General features: G+C 31.7%; 1 protein-coding gene across 7 annotated transcripts in view; it reads left to right on the top strand.

Moving 5' to 3' along the window:
• Positions 1-16700, top strand: part of LRP1B (LDL receptor related protein 1B) — a 1877633-nt gene that overhangs the window by 1190722 nt on the left and 670211 nt on the right. For 6 of the 7 annotated variants that reach the window (XM_081051912.1, XM_081051910.1, XM_081051909.1 and 3 more), the window contains exon 22: positions 10909-11109. The exons of the other annotated variant lie outside the window; for it this stretch is intronic. In XM_081051912.1, coding sequence (XP_080908038.1) covers positions 10909-11109 — 201 coding nt within the window. The remainder of the gene's footprint in view (positions 1-10908; positions 11110-16700) is intronic. 7 annotated transcript variants of the gene reach the window in all.

Below are 16700 nucleotides of genomic sequence, written 5' to 3'. Positions count from 1 at the left end.
TACAGTATGCAGCATTTTCATATTGGCTCCTTTCACTTAGTAATACACATTTAGGTTTCATTGATGTCTTTTCATGGCTTGATAGCTCATTTGTTTTTATTGTTCAATAACACTCCATTTTCTAGATATACTACAATTTGTCCATTCACCTACCAAAAGCCATTTTGGTTGCTTCCAAGTTTTGGTAGTTATGAGTAAAGCTACTATAAATATCCATGTACAGATTTTTGTGTAGACATACATGTTCTACTCATTTGCATAAATACCATGGAGTGTAATTGCTGGTGGATTATATGGTATGAGTATATTTAGTTTTGTAAGAAATTGTCATACTGTCTTCCAAAATGGCTGTACAATTTTGAATTTTCAGCAACGATAAATGAATAATTCATTTAAATGAATTCCGTTTGCTCTATATCCTTGCCAAAGTTTAATGTATCAGTGTTTTGGATTTTCGCCATTCTAATAGGTTTGTAGTGGCATCTTGTTGTAATTAGCATTTTCTTAATGGCCTATGATGTTGATATTCTTTTCATATGCTATTTGCCACTAAATTGTTTTTAATTGCTAAATGTTACAAATAACCAAAAAAGGCGAAAATAGTGCACCAGGTGCAAACATTATGGTATTTCCGTACAGTAGAATGTGTTGCAGTAATTTTAAAGAATGGAAATCACTTGTTACAATGACATGGACAATCCCTATCATAAAGTATTGAGTGAAAAGTCAAGGAACAGAATAGTCAGCATAATATGCAATATTTGTTTAAATGAAAAGAAAATATTAAAGTATTAGATTGATGCGAACATAATTGCAGTTTTTGCAATTATTTTTAACCTTTTAAACCACAATTACTTTTGCACCATCCTAATATATTATTTTCTATATTAAAAAAAAATATATATATATATATATATTTCTAGAAGGAATCACAAGGAACCGTTGTCAATGTTTGTCTCTGATTGAGGGGAGGGTGACTAGAGAAAAAGATTGAGAAGGTGTCATACTTGTATCATCTCTTCTTTTGATTGACTTTCCAAGAATGGTAATAGATTGGTGCTTACCCATATACCTCTCATTCTAGAATCCATTGGAAAAAGCAACAAATGTTTTCAAGTCATATCCCAGGTAGGGTTAAGAGTTAATGATGATGCAGTCTTTAGCAAAAGAATGTAACCAAGCTAACTGACACACTTGAGGATTGAACTCTGACAGTGGTTTCAGTAGCATGCTCCTCCTGATCCTCTGTGTAATGAAAATCCACTGTGAGCTTCTGTGAATGGCAAAGTATCATTTTTTTCTACATTTAGATTGTTTTATTTCCCTTCCATTATTGTATCTGTAAATATAAAGTGAAATGGTGAATTTAATCGTTGTTAAAAATCAATCTGGACAATTAGAACCAAACATACCCTACAGTGGAATAGTGACTTTGTTAGAATTATACGATGAATTATATATAAAGAATTACTAAACACAGCACTTTTTTTCCCCCTTCCTGTAACCAACCCAATGGAATACTTTTATTTTTTTCTTATGAAAATAATATTGTGAGCTCTCCATTGTCAATGTGTTGTACAGGTAATAAAATACATTGCATATTTATTGCTATGGCAGTTTGAAACCTTTTACTGCATGTTTCTTCTATCCCTTCAGCCCTGTCTCTAAAAAAAATACCCCCTCCATTTTACCCAAAAGGGCTCTTCGTTAGATCTTGATCATGTCACCTTCTACTTCCCATGGGAACTTAGTCAGTTTCCGTGCTTATGTCTTCAGTTTCTTTCTCCATACTAATTTTTCTCCCTGTCTATAAATATACCAATTACTGCAAGAACATTTCTTTGATTTTATTAGCTTTCCCTATCTTCCTCCTTCCCTTCATTAAATCACCTTGTGTAGTGTATCTAGAGGCCTTATTTCTCACTCATTCTTTCATCCTTTGTAATCTAACACTCAGCCCCTACCTTTGATGGCAATTGGTGTTTCAATGGTCAATAGGAATGATTTCTCAGTCCATACTCTGTCTTGAATCTGGTTCTGCCATTCAGTAATTATATGAGTTTGGATAAATTACCAAACCTCTCTAAGTTTTAGTTTCCTGATCAGTATATTAGAGATTATAATAATAACTAACCATAGAAAATACAAAAAGTGCCTAAAGCACAGTACAGGCTTAATCAACGATACCTTTGACTATTAATATTGCATTTTGACTTATTTTCTCTGAAACACTCAGCCTTTCTCTGCAACACATGTCCTCCCCTGGAAACCTTTTTTTTTTTTTTTCTTTTTTTTTTTTCCAGTTTTATTGAGAAATAATTGATGTACATCACGGTGTAAGTTTAAGGTGCACAGCATGCATGAGGGTTTGATTTATGTATATTGTGAAATGATTTTTAATAGGTTTAGTGAACAGCCATCATTTCATACAGATACAATAAAAATAAAGAAAAATATCTCCTTTTGATGAGAATTCTTAGGATCTCCTCTCCTAACATTCCCAGATATTATACAGCAGTTTAACTATAGTCATAATGTTATACATGACACCCCTAGTACTTACTTATATTATAATGTTAGTTTGTACCTTTTGCCCACCTTACTCTAATTCCTCTTTTCCCCACCTCCCACCTCTGATAACAACAAATCTGATCTTTTTATGAGTTTGGTGGGATTGTCTTTCTTTCTTCCTTCCTTCCTTCCTTCCTTCCTTCCTTCCTTCCTTCCTTCCTTCCTTCCTTCCTTCCTTCCTTCCTTCCTTCCTTCCTTTCTTTCTTTTTTTAGAATCCACATATAAGTGGTGATATCATACAGTATTCGTCTTTCTTCGACTTATTTCACTTAGCATAATGTATTCAAGGTCCATCCATGTTGAGGATTTCCTCATATTTTTATGGCTAATGAACATTCTATTGTGTATATATACCACAATCTTTTAAATCCATGTATCCTTTGATGTATACTTAAGTTGTTTCCATTTGTTGGCTATTGTAAATAATGCTGCTATGAATGGGAATGGTTTCATATATCTTTTTGAGTTAGTGTTTTAATTTCCTTTGGATATACATATTCCAAAGTAGAATTGTTATATCATATGGCAATTTTATTTTTTATTTTTTGAAAAGCCCCCATACTGTTTTCCATAGCAGCTAACCAATTTACAGTTCCACCGATAGTCCACAAGGGTTCCCTTTCTCCATGCCAGCATTTGTTATCTCCTGTCTTTTTGGTGATAGCTATTCTAACAGATGTGATGTCATATCTCATTGTAATTTTAATTTGCATTTCCCTAATGACTTAGTGATGTCGAACATCTTTTCATGTACCCATTAGACATTCAGATATCTTCTTTGGAAAAATGTTGATTCATGTCCTGTGCCCATGTTTTAAATTGGGTTATTTGGGTTTTTGTTGTTGGTGTTCCTGAGTTCTTTGAGTTCTTTATATATTTTGGATATTAACCCTTATCAAATATATAGTTTGAAAATATTCCACAGGTTTTCTTCATTTTGTTTTTGGTTTCTTTTTCTGTGAAGAAACTTTTAATTTGGTATGGTTTCACTTATTTTTTTAATTTTGTGCCTGTGCTTTAGGAGTGATTTCAAAAAAAAAAAAAAGAAAGTCATCACCAAGACCCATGTCAAGGCACTTTTTCTTATGTTTTCTTCTAGGAGTTCCATGGTTTCAGGTTTTACATTTAAGATTTAATACATATTGAGTTAATTTTTGCGAGTGATGTATAATAGTACTCACGTTTAATTATATTGCATGTCAATATCCAATTTTCCCAGCATAACTTATTAAATAGATTGCCCATTTTCCCATTGAGTATTCCTGGCTTCCTTGTCAAATATTAGTTAGCTGCATGTGCTTAGGTTTATTTCTGGGCTCTGAGCTCTGATCCATTGGTCTATTTATCTCTTTTTATGACACTACCATACTGTTTTAATTACTACAGCTTTATAATGTAGACTGAAATCAGGAAGTGTGATGCCTCCTGTTTTCTTTATCATTCTCAGCATTCATTAGGCAATTAATGGTCTTTTCTGGTTCCATGTAAATGTTACCTGTTTTTTGTTTGTTTGTTAGTTTGTTGTTGTTGTTGTTGTTGTTGTTTTATTTTTTTAAAGCCTGCCATTGGAATCGTGATAGGGGTTGCACTGAATCTATAGATGGCTCTTGGTAGTATTGACACTTTAACAAGATTAATTCTTCCAATCCATGAACACAAATACCTTTATATTTATTTGTGTTTTCTTTCATTTCTTTCATCAATGTCTTGTATTTTTTAGAGTAGAGATCTTTCACCTCATTGGTTACATTTATTCCAAGGAATTTATTGTTTTTGATGCTATTGTACATGGGACCAATTTCTTTATTTATTTTTCTTATGTTATGAACATCTTCAATCCCCTAAACATTTGGATTTAAAGGAGACAGGGCCTTTGATACTCCTAACTTGTAATCATTTCCCACATCCTACTAATGCCTCCTCTATAATTTAGCTAACATCATCCATTTCATTGTGTCTACTCACAGAGTATAACCTAGGCTTAAGCCTGCATTGTATTTCACTCAGATCTTTGTGTGGACTACTATTTTCCTCTCTGAAAATCGTTATCTTTAATCCAGTCTACACACAGTTTTGGCTTCTCTTAATTCATAAGCTGTGACCTGAACACATACTTTCTCAAATCTTTTAGCGGTTCTCCATTGTCTATAAGATTAAAAGGCACTTCTTCAGTTAGCAATCCACATTTCATGAACTGGCCACAAACTGCCTAAGTATTGCTTCTGGAAAAAGTCCAACCCTTTTCCACCTTTCTAAATTTACATAGAAGTTGCATCTTATATGTGGGTTAAGTTCAGCAAATAAAGCTAAAACAAAAAATGTTTAAATTTACCATTGAAAATCATCCATAAAATGCAATATACATGGCTGAGTGTATATAGTTCTGATGAAAATCTGTACTTATTACTACATTGTTAATAAAATAGTGTTTAGCACATAAAAAGAGTACATATAGAAAAATAAAATTTTTCAGTGAAATAACTCAGAAATGGAAGAGAGACCAAATTAAGAATAAATTGGTTAACTTCTACCACCTATACCCTGACACATTTCCATTGAACAGCAGGATTAATTACCATGTTTTTAAATTGTCTCTCTTATTTTTTGATTTACTTGCTTTCTCCCCTCCTCCAGAGGACATGTATTTGAATGTTAAAATGGTGCACATAAAGCAGCTGTCTATATGCAATTTATTTTTCTTTTCATATGATATCCATTGCCACCCTTCAAAAGCCCTTTCCAAATAAAATTTTAGTAAATCTTGTTTTCAACCTTCTAATTATACATATTTTCTACTTCTTTGAAATTTCATAGCACTCTCTGATGGTTATATGACTTTTAGTGTTATTATATGTTTGATATTATATGGTTTGTCACTACTAAACTTATTGCCCCACATGGTCGGAAATGTGTGTTTTCCAGTTTTCTACATTGTTTAGTGGCTAGGCAAGCACATAATACTCAATAAATATTTGCTGTATTGAATTGAAGCCATATATTATAGGGATAAATATGTATTTGTCATTAATGGTTAGAGGTGTAAAAAAATAATGCAATTCAAACACCAGTACTTAAAAAGACTCTATAAATGTATTCTTGAGTAAATCCATTTGGATTTTCTCAAAGATTCACTTCTCTTTATATGCATATTCTTAATATTAACTGCCAGTCATATCCCAGAACAGAAATTATCCTGCTATATCATGTGTTGTCTTTTACTAAGATAAAAGCAAGTCAAGCATTTCACAAAATGATAAATCTATGTTTTTAACAGTCAAAATAGTTTAACAGAGAAAGGAGAATCTCTAGAGGAGATCATATAAATTTATTTTGGGAAAGCAGTTCATTTTTAGGGATACATAGAAACTCTGTTTACTTACAGTTGTTGAGTCTGCAGTGACTTTTTCCTAAACTGTGTATTTCAAGGTAACACAAATCAACATAGTCTTTATAATGCTGTGTGTATGTGCACAATTATACTAGTTATGATACAAGAATGCTGATTTCTGTTATTTCTATTCATTGTGCTGTTTTTACTTGGTTATTCTTGTTCTCTTTGCTCAAAGGACAAAATTACAATTTCCATAAGAGTCTTGTATATAATTACCAAGTTGAAAACATCATTATAAATAAATAAGAAAATATTATGTAGAACTCAACTTGATAATAAACACCTAATATTATTTTCAGCATGAAATATATATTTTTAGGAAGAATTATTAAAGACAAAGGGATATACTTTTTTACTTGAACTTATATGTGCACATTTAAAATATTATTTTTAAAGATTCTGTTTTTTTAGATATTGGATATTTGTAATTTCTATAACACATTTTAGTATTATTAATATTTATTTTGTTTTAATAACAGTAATTTGACCTAAATCTCCAGGTTCTTATATATAAAGAAGGGGCCTTAAACACAGAAATCTACAGAAATTGAGGTCGTTATATAGGTCATTTGCTTTTGGATTTTACCCAATTAATGGTCATGAATAAGAAATTTAATTAAATTTATTTATTATACATGATGCACTCTTTTATTCACATTTTTATAAGAATTAAAACCAAAGAGAAAAGAAAGGGAGAAGCAATTAAACTTCAAACATATTCTGAAAATTCAATAGGATGAGGGAGTTATTTAAATTTATAAATTTTATCTAAGTTATGTATTCATATTTATCATATCTCTGGTAACATAATCTATCTTAAAGTTATTAGTCATTTGAATAAGATTTTCCTTTACCTTTTCAAGCTGCAGTTAGGTCAGGGTAGGCAAATAAGTTTTATTGCTTTCTAACACTGAACGATTGATACTGATTTATTAATGGGTTTGTTAAAACAATTCTAAGGTCATTCTGAATTCAATGGTTAAGAATGTCAAAATGGATTAGTGCTGTCTGGAATAAAAAGGAAGTTGCATTTTGATTTACCAAAGTAAAAATGGAAATTACTATATTATTCTTGGATTCTCCTTTCACTCTATTATACTCGCAGATGACCCCATACAATTTAATACCAAAGTACAGGATGTCATATTTTAGATTATAATTATATATTATGCATTGATCTTCTCTTGCTAACTAGATTATACACTCCTTGGTGACAGCAACTGGGTGTTACAAATTTCTTGTATTTCCTGAAGTCACTAGGGTAATGTAAGGCACAGATTAACCTCAACATAGAACTTTTATAATGTATCTGTAGAAACTCTCAGACTTTATATTACAGGTACACATATTTTATCTTCATCATTTTAAAAATGAACTAGTATTTCAGGGAGAAGTTATATAGAAATATGATAGGAGAAAAATAAGGAATCAGTGAAATAATCCCTCTCTCTCCTACTCCTGGTTTCCACTACCTCAGTCTTCCTTATCAAAGGCAGTCACTTTTAACTATTCCCTGTGTAGCCTTCCAGAAATAATTCATGTAGTGAGAAGCCAATCTATGTACTTATATTGATATATGTATGACAGTAAGGTCATAGATATTGCTAAACAGACACATCTCTTTTAAATTATAAGAAAGCCTACCATACACTCAGTTCTAGGCCTTTTTGTTGTTGTTAACAGTTTTGGATGTTATTTTAAATTAACTCATGCAGAATTATCTCATTCTTTTTCATTCAAGCATATAATTTCAACGTACGGATGTATTGTAATTGATGTTACCCCTCTTGCAAATCATAATTTAAGTTGTTACTGTTTTTTTGCTAATAGGTACAAAGCAGTAACCCACACCTTATATGTACATCTTGTGCATTTTAGCAAATATGTTGAAGAAAAAAATTCTAAAATTAGAATCATTGTGGTAAAGAGTTGATACTTTTTTTTTGTTTGTTTACTAGATTTTATAACAATGACCTACAGAGAGATTATCTCAATTTTCAGCACCCTCAACACTGGGGCTGTTTCTCACTCTCTTGTCAAGTCTATCTTTGTATTATCCAACTTGTTGGTCTTCATCAATCTGATAGAGAAACAATGGTACCAAATTGTTGTTTTAATTTATTTTTTTAATTGAAATATGTTTTCAAAATCTTGTGTTTATAAGCCATTATTAATTCATGGTCAGTCTTACACTTCCATCGCGTTATTGATCTTTATCATATTGTTGTGCAGGAGCCCTTTGTCTTTTATAGAAATATGCTCTTTGGGTCAAATGTAATAAAATATTTTCCTGGTTTATTAAATGTCTGTATATGGATTTAGTGTTGCAATGTGAAATCAAAACTTAAATTTAATCAGGTTTATCCATTTCTTCTATAGGTTTTCTGGGTTTGTGTAATGACCATTTTAAGATTTTTATTTTAGTATCTATTTTATTCTTGAATATTAGTGTGTTTATTATCATTATTTAAAAATACTTACCTCTATAATTTATGTAGAATTTATTTTGGTGTATGAATCAAGTGAAGATTCAGTTTTACTTTTTTCCCTCCAGATAGCTAATCAGTGATTCTAACATTATTAATTTTGTAATTAATTATCCCCTACTGTTTTGAATAGCCAATTTTTTGTATATTAAAATCATATACAAGGGTGGCCAGATGGCTTAGTTGGTTAGAGCATGAGCTCTCAACAACAAGGTTGCCAGTTCAATTCCCCCATGGGATGGTGGGCTGCTCCCCCTGCAACTAAAGATTGAAAACGGCAACAGGACTTGGAGCTGAGCTGCGCCCTCCACAACCAGATTGAAGGACAATGGCTTGGAGCTGATGGGCCCTGGAGAAACACACTGTTCCCCAATGGACCCCAATAAAAATATTTAAAAAAACAAAGCAAAAAAACAAATACATAAATGAGTCTATTTCTGATGCCTCCATGGCTGTTTAATTATTGACATCTTTATTGACATTCTGTTATAAAATATTTCAACTACTGCTCCTTTAAAATACTTCCAAATATTTGGCATATACAGTTCCTACCAATCAATCTTCTGCTATTGTGTTTTTGTTTTTTTAATTCTTAATGATATTGGCAATTTTCTTTTTTCTTTTTTTTTTAAATTTAGGAGAAGTTTACAGGATTGCAATAATATCATTACTATTTTATTTGGATTGTATTCATTTGGGGAAAAATAATATCTTAACAGTAATAAATCTTCCTCTCCAGACCAAACTATATCTTTATGCAAGGCTTCTCTTGGGTTTCTTCGTAGACTTCGTAATATTGTTCATATAAATTCTATACAGAGTAACCCAAAATACTTTGTTTTATGTTGGATTTTTAATTGGTCTTTTCTTCATATATATATATATATATGTATATATATATATATATATATATGTGTGTGTGTGTGTGTGTGTATATATATAATATATGTATTATATATACAAATATATAATATATATGTAGGTTTATCTATATGTGTATGTGTATATATATATAATATATATTATATATAATATACTTTTGTATAATATTTGAAACTAGCTACCTATTTTTGAATTCTTAGTTTTGTAGAATCCTTATTTAGTTTTTATTGACTTTATAATTATATGATTACATTAACTAAATGTAATGATGCTCTCTTCTAATTTTATACCTTTTTTCTTTTTATTGCCCAATTGTATTAGATCATATTTCCAGATCGACATAAAATAATAATATTATTAGTTTTATTTATGACATTAAGGCAAAAGTTTATGTTTGTCCATTTATATCAAATTTATTAGTGAAGTATCCATCAAGTTTTTGAGTTGTTTGATTAATAATTAATGTTTAATATCATCAAATGTATTTGTATTAGCTATGAAACTGATCATTTGTGTGTTTTTCATTATTTGACTCATAATAATATGCATAATTATTAATTTGTTTCCATGAATGAAACATATTTTCACAAATATTTTATTTCAAAATTTAATAGCCTTTAAGATTGAAGAAGACATTTCTACATTATGAGTCTTGCACATATACAATCTAATATTTGCCATTTATTTTTGATTTGATTTGCCCCACTCATTTTATGAGCTATTGATAGTTAGTCAGCCAATAACTAGTATTTACCTTAAGGAATGTTTTTTATTCACATTGTAGCTTAACGTTATATAATCCAGAAGAGATAATAAATTAGAACAATGAAAATGATCTGAAAAGAGGAATACTTTGCTGTTAAAAAAAAAAAAAAGCTTTACATAGACAATAAGTATTGCTTTCTATGCATTTCAGATTGTTACTTTTGAAACATGTTGGCTAAGTAATAATCATTTTATTTTTTTTTCTTTCAAAATCACTAAAGAAAAATCTGTTTCTATAAAATCGGCTTGCATATACATTATACCAATATGTTCAATAACACTTTATATTCTATTATGAAAAGGCATTTATGTAGGGCTGGGTGTGAGGAGCTTAGATGTTGAGTTTATAAATATTAATAGAAGGACACCTCCTCCAGCAAAAATGAAGCATTTACTTAAATATATGGATCTAAAAGACAGTGATAGCATTTACCTAAGTTTAGGACTATAAAACATAGGTCTATACAATTATTACAAATATACAAATAGACTTATATACGAATATATCTTTAAATTGTGCTTTTAAAAGTACTGTAATTAAACTGTCAGTCAGTCACAGAATTTTTTAATAGAATGAAATAACTTGAAACAAAAACAAAACAATCTAATCTTTAATATTAATACTAAGAGCTGCTTACTATTAAAGCGAAATATTGAAATGTTGGCATGAAAATAAACAGTCAAACTAACAGTAGATAGATTCCTTGTGAATGACAGGTAGTTCTGCCCCTGACTGATGACAATAATGACCACTCATTATGAAAGTGACTTAATTACAAAAATCAAATGCACGCTGTTTCTATTTTCTTAAGGGAGATGCATCAACAAAGCATGGGTATGTGATGGAGATATTGATTGTGAAGATCAGTCAGATGAAGATGATTGTGACAGTTTCTTATGTGGACCACCCAAGTACCCTTGTGCTAATGACACTTCACTATGCCTGCAGCCAGAGAAACTCTGCAATGGGCGAAGGGATTGTCCTGATGGATCTGATGAAGGCGATCTCTGTGGTACTGCAGTTTTCACTCCATTTGCTTCTCTCTGGAAACTAGAGCCTTTTAGTCCACTTCCTGAACTTATTACAGTAGCATTTGTTCCTTCTAGTCATTCCATTTAAATGTAACTTTTACTATTGAACCCTATCTACATTTTTTTCAGATACTATTAATCTATATTTAAAAACAATGATTAGAAATTTCTGGGGAAAAAATCACACAGAAAAGTCTAACCTGTATCCACCTGACTTAACAAGTGTACACATAGCTACGCTCATCATTTAGATCAGCTCTGGATATTCAATGAAGTTCCCACAACTGAACTGTCCCCACAATTATTTTTTGTCAGTGAGTCACTAAGAGCAGGAAAACCTTGTTATTACTGACCTATGAAATGGAGTTTACTGCAATCCAATGGATTTTGGCATGCCTTCAAATCATTACAATAAAAAACATTTTTAGAAAGAGGAAAGGAAGAGACTGGGTAATAAAACCAATTGAATATTACTCAATTTTATATAATTTTCTCTGAAGTGTTTAGTCCTCATACAAGAGCTTTCTTTATTATGCTGTATCTAGTTAAAATGATGATTTCTATCTGATAGCTTTTGGACTTCAAAATTACTTTTAACTACCCATCTCCTTATATCAACCAGCACATATAAAGAACATTAAAACTCCTTCTCTGTGGGAAGAGCAGAGATTTAGCGAGGAGATTTTAAAAATATGTTTTTTTTAAATAAAACTAGAGTGACATCAGTATTAATTAAGAGTTTACAGAATGATAAGAACAAGGACTTTAGGAAATGATGAAGCTCCCTGGTTTAAAGTAGGAAAGACAACTACATTTAAGCCTAAAACTATCATACTGTGTTCTGAAATGAGTGTTAATAGCATACTGAGTATTACACAAAAACACTGATTTTTTTTTCATTATTCTTTTTTAAAATTATATGATAACATGTATTTTCCTCCAAACAGCTTGTGATTCTATAAATTAATCTTGAAACACTAAATACAACAGTCTTCATTCAGTGGTGGTAAAATTTAAATACAACACAATCAAAAAAAAAAAAAAGGAAAGAAAACTAAAATTAAATAAGGAATACAAACCAAAGGTGACACACTTAGTTTATCTGTATTCACTCCTCTTCTCTCCCAGATTATTCTCCCTGATGGAGTAGGTTGGTGGATGGAAAAATCTCTTACATTACAATATGTGAGGATTTCTCATGAAGGTTGTAAGAGAAATTCTGAATGACGGAAACTATCAATACCCTTAAAATTAGACGTGTGAAATTACAGAAATAGTCTAGACTTTCACAAGTTTATATTCATTAATTACTTCTATTAAGTAACCTAAGCATGTGGCTTAATTTTTTGAAATGTCAGTTTCCTCATAACAAAAATGGAGGCAATGCTATCTGTAAGGAAATCATAGTAATAATGTTTGAGGCACTACAAGTGTTGAAAGAAATTCATACTTTTCTACCATTTCTTCACTCTTTGGGTTAAATGAAGTAAATAAAAGGGAAAAAAAGTATGCCTGAAATCTATGTAATTTCACTAACAATTGTCACCCCAATAAATTAAAAAAAAGAAAAATAAATAGAATGATGTGAAAAACATCCTTATTTTTCTTTTTTCTGCACTCTGAATTAGGAAAACAAAAGATAAAAAGGAATTTCTTCAGAATCCCATTCCTATTTTAAGACTGAAGCTCACTTCTTGCTTATTTAGCCATTTGCTTTTGATCATCTAAGAACCTTGCTGAACCATTTCAAAAGATTACAGAGTGGAAGAGGCTACAAGGAAGCTGGATATGAAAGTAGCAGAGAAGATAAAAAGACATTTTTATCCCAACTGCATCACTGTGGCATATGAATTTACTCAGTAGGCTTCACCCTGCCCTTTATGGGTTGAACTTGAGGGAGAGTTAGAGCAATGAGAAACAAAAACAAACACTGGTCATGGAATTGAATTGCCTTCTATGGTTCTCCTTTTTTTTTTTTTTTTTTTTTGCTACTTTTATGTGCACATTTTGTACTGTCAGCTCAGTAGATGGTATCCTTATGGGCAATATTGGCTCCTGCAAGAGAAACACCTTGGTATCTTGTTTTCAAGTCCTTCTCCCATCAGTCCTAGGTTAGACCTTGTCTACCCATGAAGGGTTGTTGATTTATGAGAGCTGTGCAAGTGGAAAGAAGGAATCATTTATCCAAGACACACAAAAGATATGACAAAGGAATTAAATTTAAATAATTGTCCTAGATTGGCTAGTAGCTAAGAAATAGCTTTTAGGGAGAGATACCCAAAACTGAAAGGTGTGTGTGTGTGTGTGTGTGTGTGTGTGTGTGTGTGTGTGTGTGTTTAAGCTATTTCCTGTAGATGATGAAAATATTGGGTTTCCCCTCTTCATGTCTACTCCTTCCAAATAGTTGTATCCAAAAAAAATCTGTTTTATTTTCCCATTCCCCTTCTCTGTCCCCTGTTAAAATAGAAACAGGGATTCATTTGTGTACCTCTCCACAATACATGTAAAATTTGTGCAAAAATATCTTGTATGAAAATGATTTGTAATCTGTAGACTTAATCTTGAGATGTAAAAATCTCATTCTTTGTGTTGTGGGTTTTTTGTTATTTGTTTTGTTTTCTTCAAATAATTCTGATTGATCTAGAAAGTTCAAAAAAGGATAAGCTCAAGAAGATAAATCTTCTAATCTTAGTGAAGAGATTATTTTTTCAGGGGTATTTTTAAATGATTTCAAGAGGAAAGAGATATGCACTTAAATGAAAAGAGAGTTGAATCATTAAAAAATGGAATTAACTGTTGAATCTTGTTATAAAGCTACGTCAAAGATAAACAAAGCTGGAAACTAGTTAAAGAGATAAAAATGATTTTATTCAGTAATAACTGTTGCAATAGGAAAGGGTATCCAGCGTGAACTGAAAACAACCTCACTGAAACAAAAGACTAGAAATTTTTAACAGCTGGAGTGCGCTAAGGGAAAGGCCCTGAAGGGTGATAAAGATGGTTGTTGGTCTGTGTGATTTGGCTATGGGAGTTTTTTATTTGGTGCTTATCCCACAGAAGAAACAAACTTCTCACAGTTTTATGACTGGAGGTAGTGGTTCAAGTCAGAGCAAGGTTGGGAGCAAGAGTGAGAGACTTATCTCCTTGACTGTTTACACTTGTAAGAGACTGCTCTCAAGTCTTTGAGAAGGCTGTTCTGAGAGACAGAAAATTTGCATGTCAAAGGTGCAGAAAAATATTTTTTAATTGCAAGCTTTCTAAAATAACTGCTGTAGAAGGGGGTTCAGGGACCAATCTGTTTATCACCATGTTTGGGCTGGAAAAGTCAATTCCTTGTGCAGTATTGAGCTTTCTCAGGCAAGCACTGTAAGGGCACTGGGGTCATTATAGAGATAATGCCTTGACTGGTAGAAACTACTGTGTTTCCCCAAAAATAAGACCTAACCAGAAAATGAGCCCTAGCATGATTTTTCAGGATGACATCTCCTGAACACAAGTCCTAATGCATCTTTTGGAGCAAAAATTAATGTAAGACTGTGTCTTATTTTTGGGGAAACAGGGTATGCTAGTATTTGTTGAAGTTTCTTATTGGGGTGAGGTATGTGGATGAGAGTGGAGAATCAAATTCTTTGTGCCAACCAAGAGTTTGCAATTGTTATAGGCCAAGGTTGAGGACTAGTTGAAAAGAGAGCTCAGAGGAGCCCGACTAGAGATTGGTGCATGAGAGGGTCTTTGTAAGGTAATAAAAACACTTAAAAAGAAGTTGCAATATTCAGTGACAGGTACAAGGTGTGATCAAACAATATGGTAAATGTTTATATTAAAAAAAAATTACTACAGTAAAAGACACATTGCTATTAATCCCCCTCACACTACTCCCCCTCACTTCGAACACACTTATCCCATCTTTCTTTCTACTTTCTGAAGCAGTTCTGGAAGTCCTCTGTCATGAGTATCTTTAGTTGCCCTGTCATGGCCTCCTTGATGTCCTGAATCATTTTGACTTTGGGGAAGAGCCAGAAGTTGCACAGTGCCAGATTAAGTGAATAAGGTGGATGAGGACACACTATAATATTTTTATTTGACAGAAATTGCCATATATCAGAAGCAATGTGTGACACGAAGCATTGTCACAATGGAGGATAATTTATGGCACACTTTGAAACACTCCTTCTCTCAATTGTAGCTCTCACCCAACTGACTTCACCAAACAAGTTGAAACTTGTCACACACTATTACTAAGGTTAGATATGCCTCTTCCCATATTGAAGATCCCTACCTTTCCCTTGGATGGCACTCAGCAGCAGCATTCACCATAGTTTGTGATCACAAAGGAAATGCTCACCATATGTTTTGATTACACCTTGTATAGGGTTAAAGGAAGAATTGACAAGAGGCTAATCATGCACATATTGACATTAAATTTATATATTCAGTTTTATATTTCAATATGTATTTTGTTTATCCTAAATCTATGACTTAATTTCTCAGATAGCATCAGGAAGAGACATCTCAGTACTGTGACAACAGTCACATTTATAGCTTTTTTTTGCACTCACAGAGTATGATGACATTTCTTTATAGTAATTCTCTTGAAAAAGAATGTCAATTGAAAAAAATGGGGTAAATACATTGAAATGACTGCTGTTTTGAAATGATTATGATTATGGGTATAAATAAACACATTGGAGGAACCAAGAAATTAATCTATTATTTTTGTCTTCTAAAATAATACCAAACTTGAATTCTTAGAGAAAATAGTTAATGTAATCATTTTCTTCTCTTATTCCTGTAACTTCTATCATGGTGACAAATAATATGAACAATTGACCAATATAGAAGTTTAAAAAGTATAGAAAACATTTTCTAAAACCTTGCATTTCAGCCCAATTTTTGAACTGGATAAATTTCCATAGGTAGCAGGAAATCATTGTGGTATTTAAGCACATATTACTGTAACTTGTCAGTTATTGAACAGCATTCTTTATTAGTATGTCTCAAAATACAGAGGGTTACAAACAAAGGTATACATATTTTAAGAAAGGAAAAACTGTTAAAATTGTAATACTCAATATATACTGGTAGCAAAAGATGAATACAAGTCACATTTGACTTCTGCTAAATTGCAAGAGGTGCTCAAAGTGGTTACCATCAGCATCCAGACACTTCTGATTACGGTGAACTACTGCTTGAGCAACGTTGACCAAAGTGTCCACTTGTATACATTTTTCTTTTTTGGCACCCCGGGTATATCTCTTAATTAAACAGTCTTTGAAAACTACTAAAAAATATTTTTAAAACAAAGAAAGACAAAGTTTCTTTTGCCTTTATTACCATGTATTTAATAGTGCTTAGTAAAGGGTAATAATGTGGTTGCAAAAACAATTATCTGCTTTTTTCTTTTTTTTTACTCATGGACTAAGTATGCTGTCTTGAAATTTTCTCAATTGGACAAGTAGTTCCTCAATTTGGGGGAAATTGTGTGCCTTTGGATAATTTCATTAAGTTTTTTTTTAAGTCAACAAATTATTTTCAACTGTTTATGCTAGGCACTGTGCTAACTATCGTATAT

This window comes from Rhinolophus hipposideros (genome assembly GCF_964194185.1).
Source record: "Rhinolophus hipposideros genome assembly, chromosome: 6".
NCBI classification, from domain to species: Eukaryota; Metazoa; Chordata; class Mammalia; order Chiroptera; family Rhinolophidae; genus Rhinolophus; species Rhinolophus hipposideros.
The sequence above is the reverse complement of the archived record's forward strand: the minus strand, read 5'-3'. Positions and strand labels throughout refer to the sequence as shown.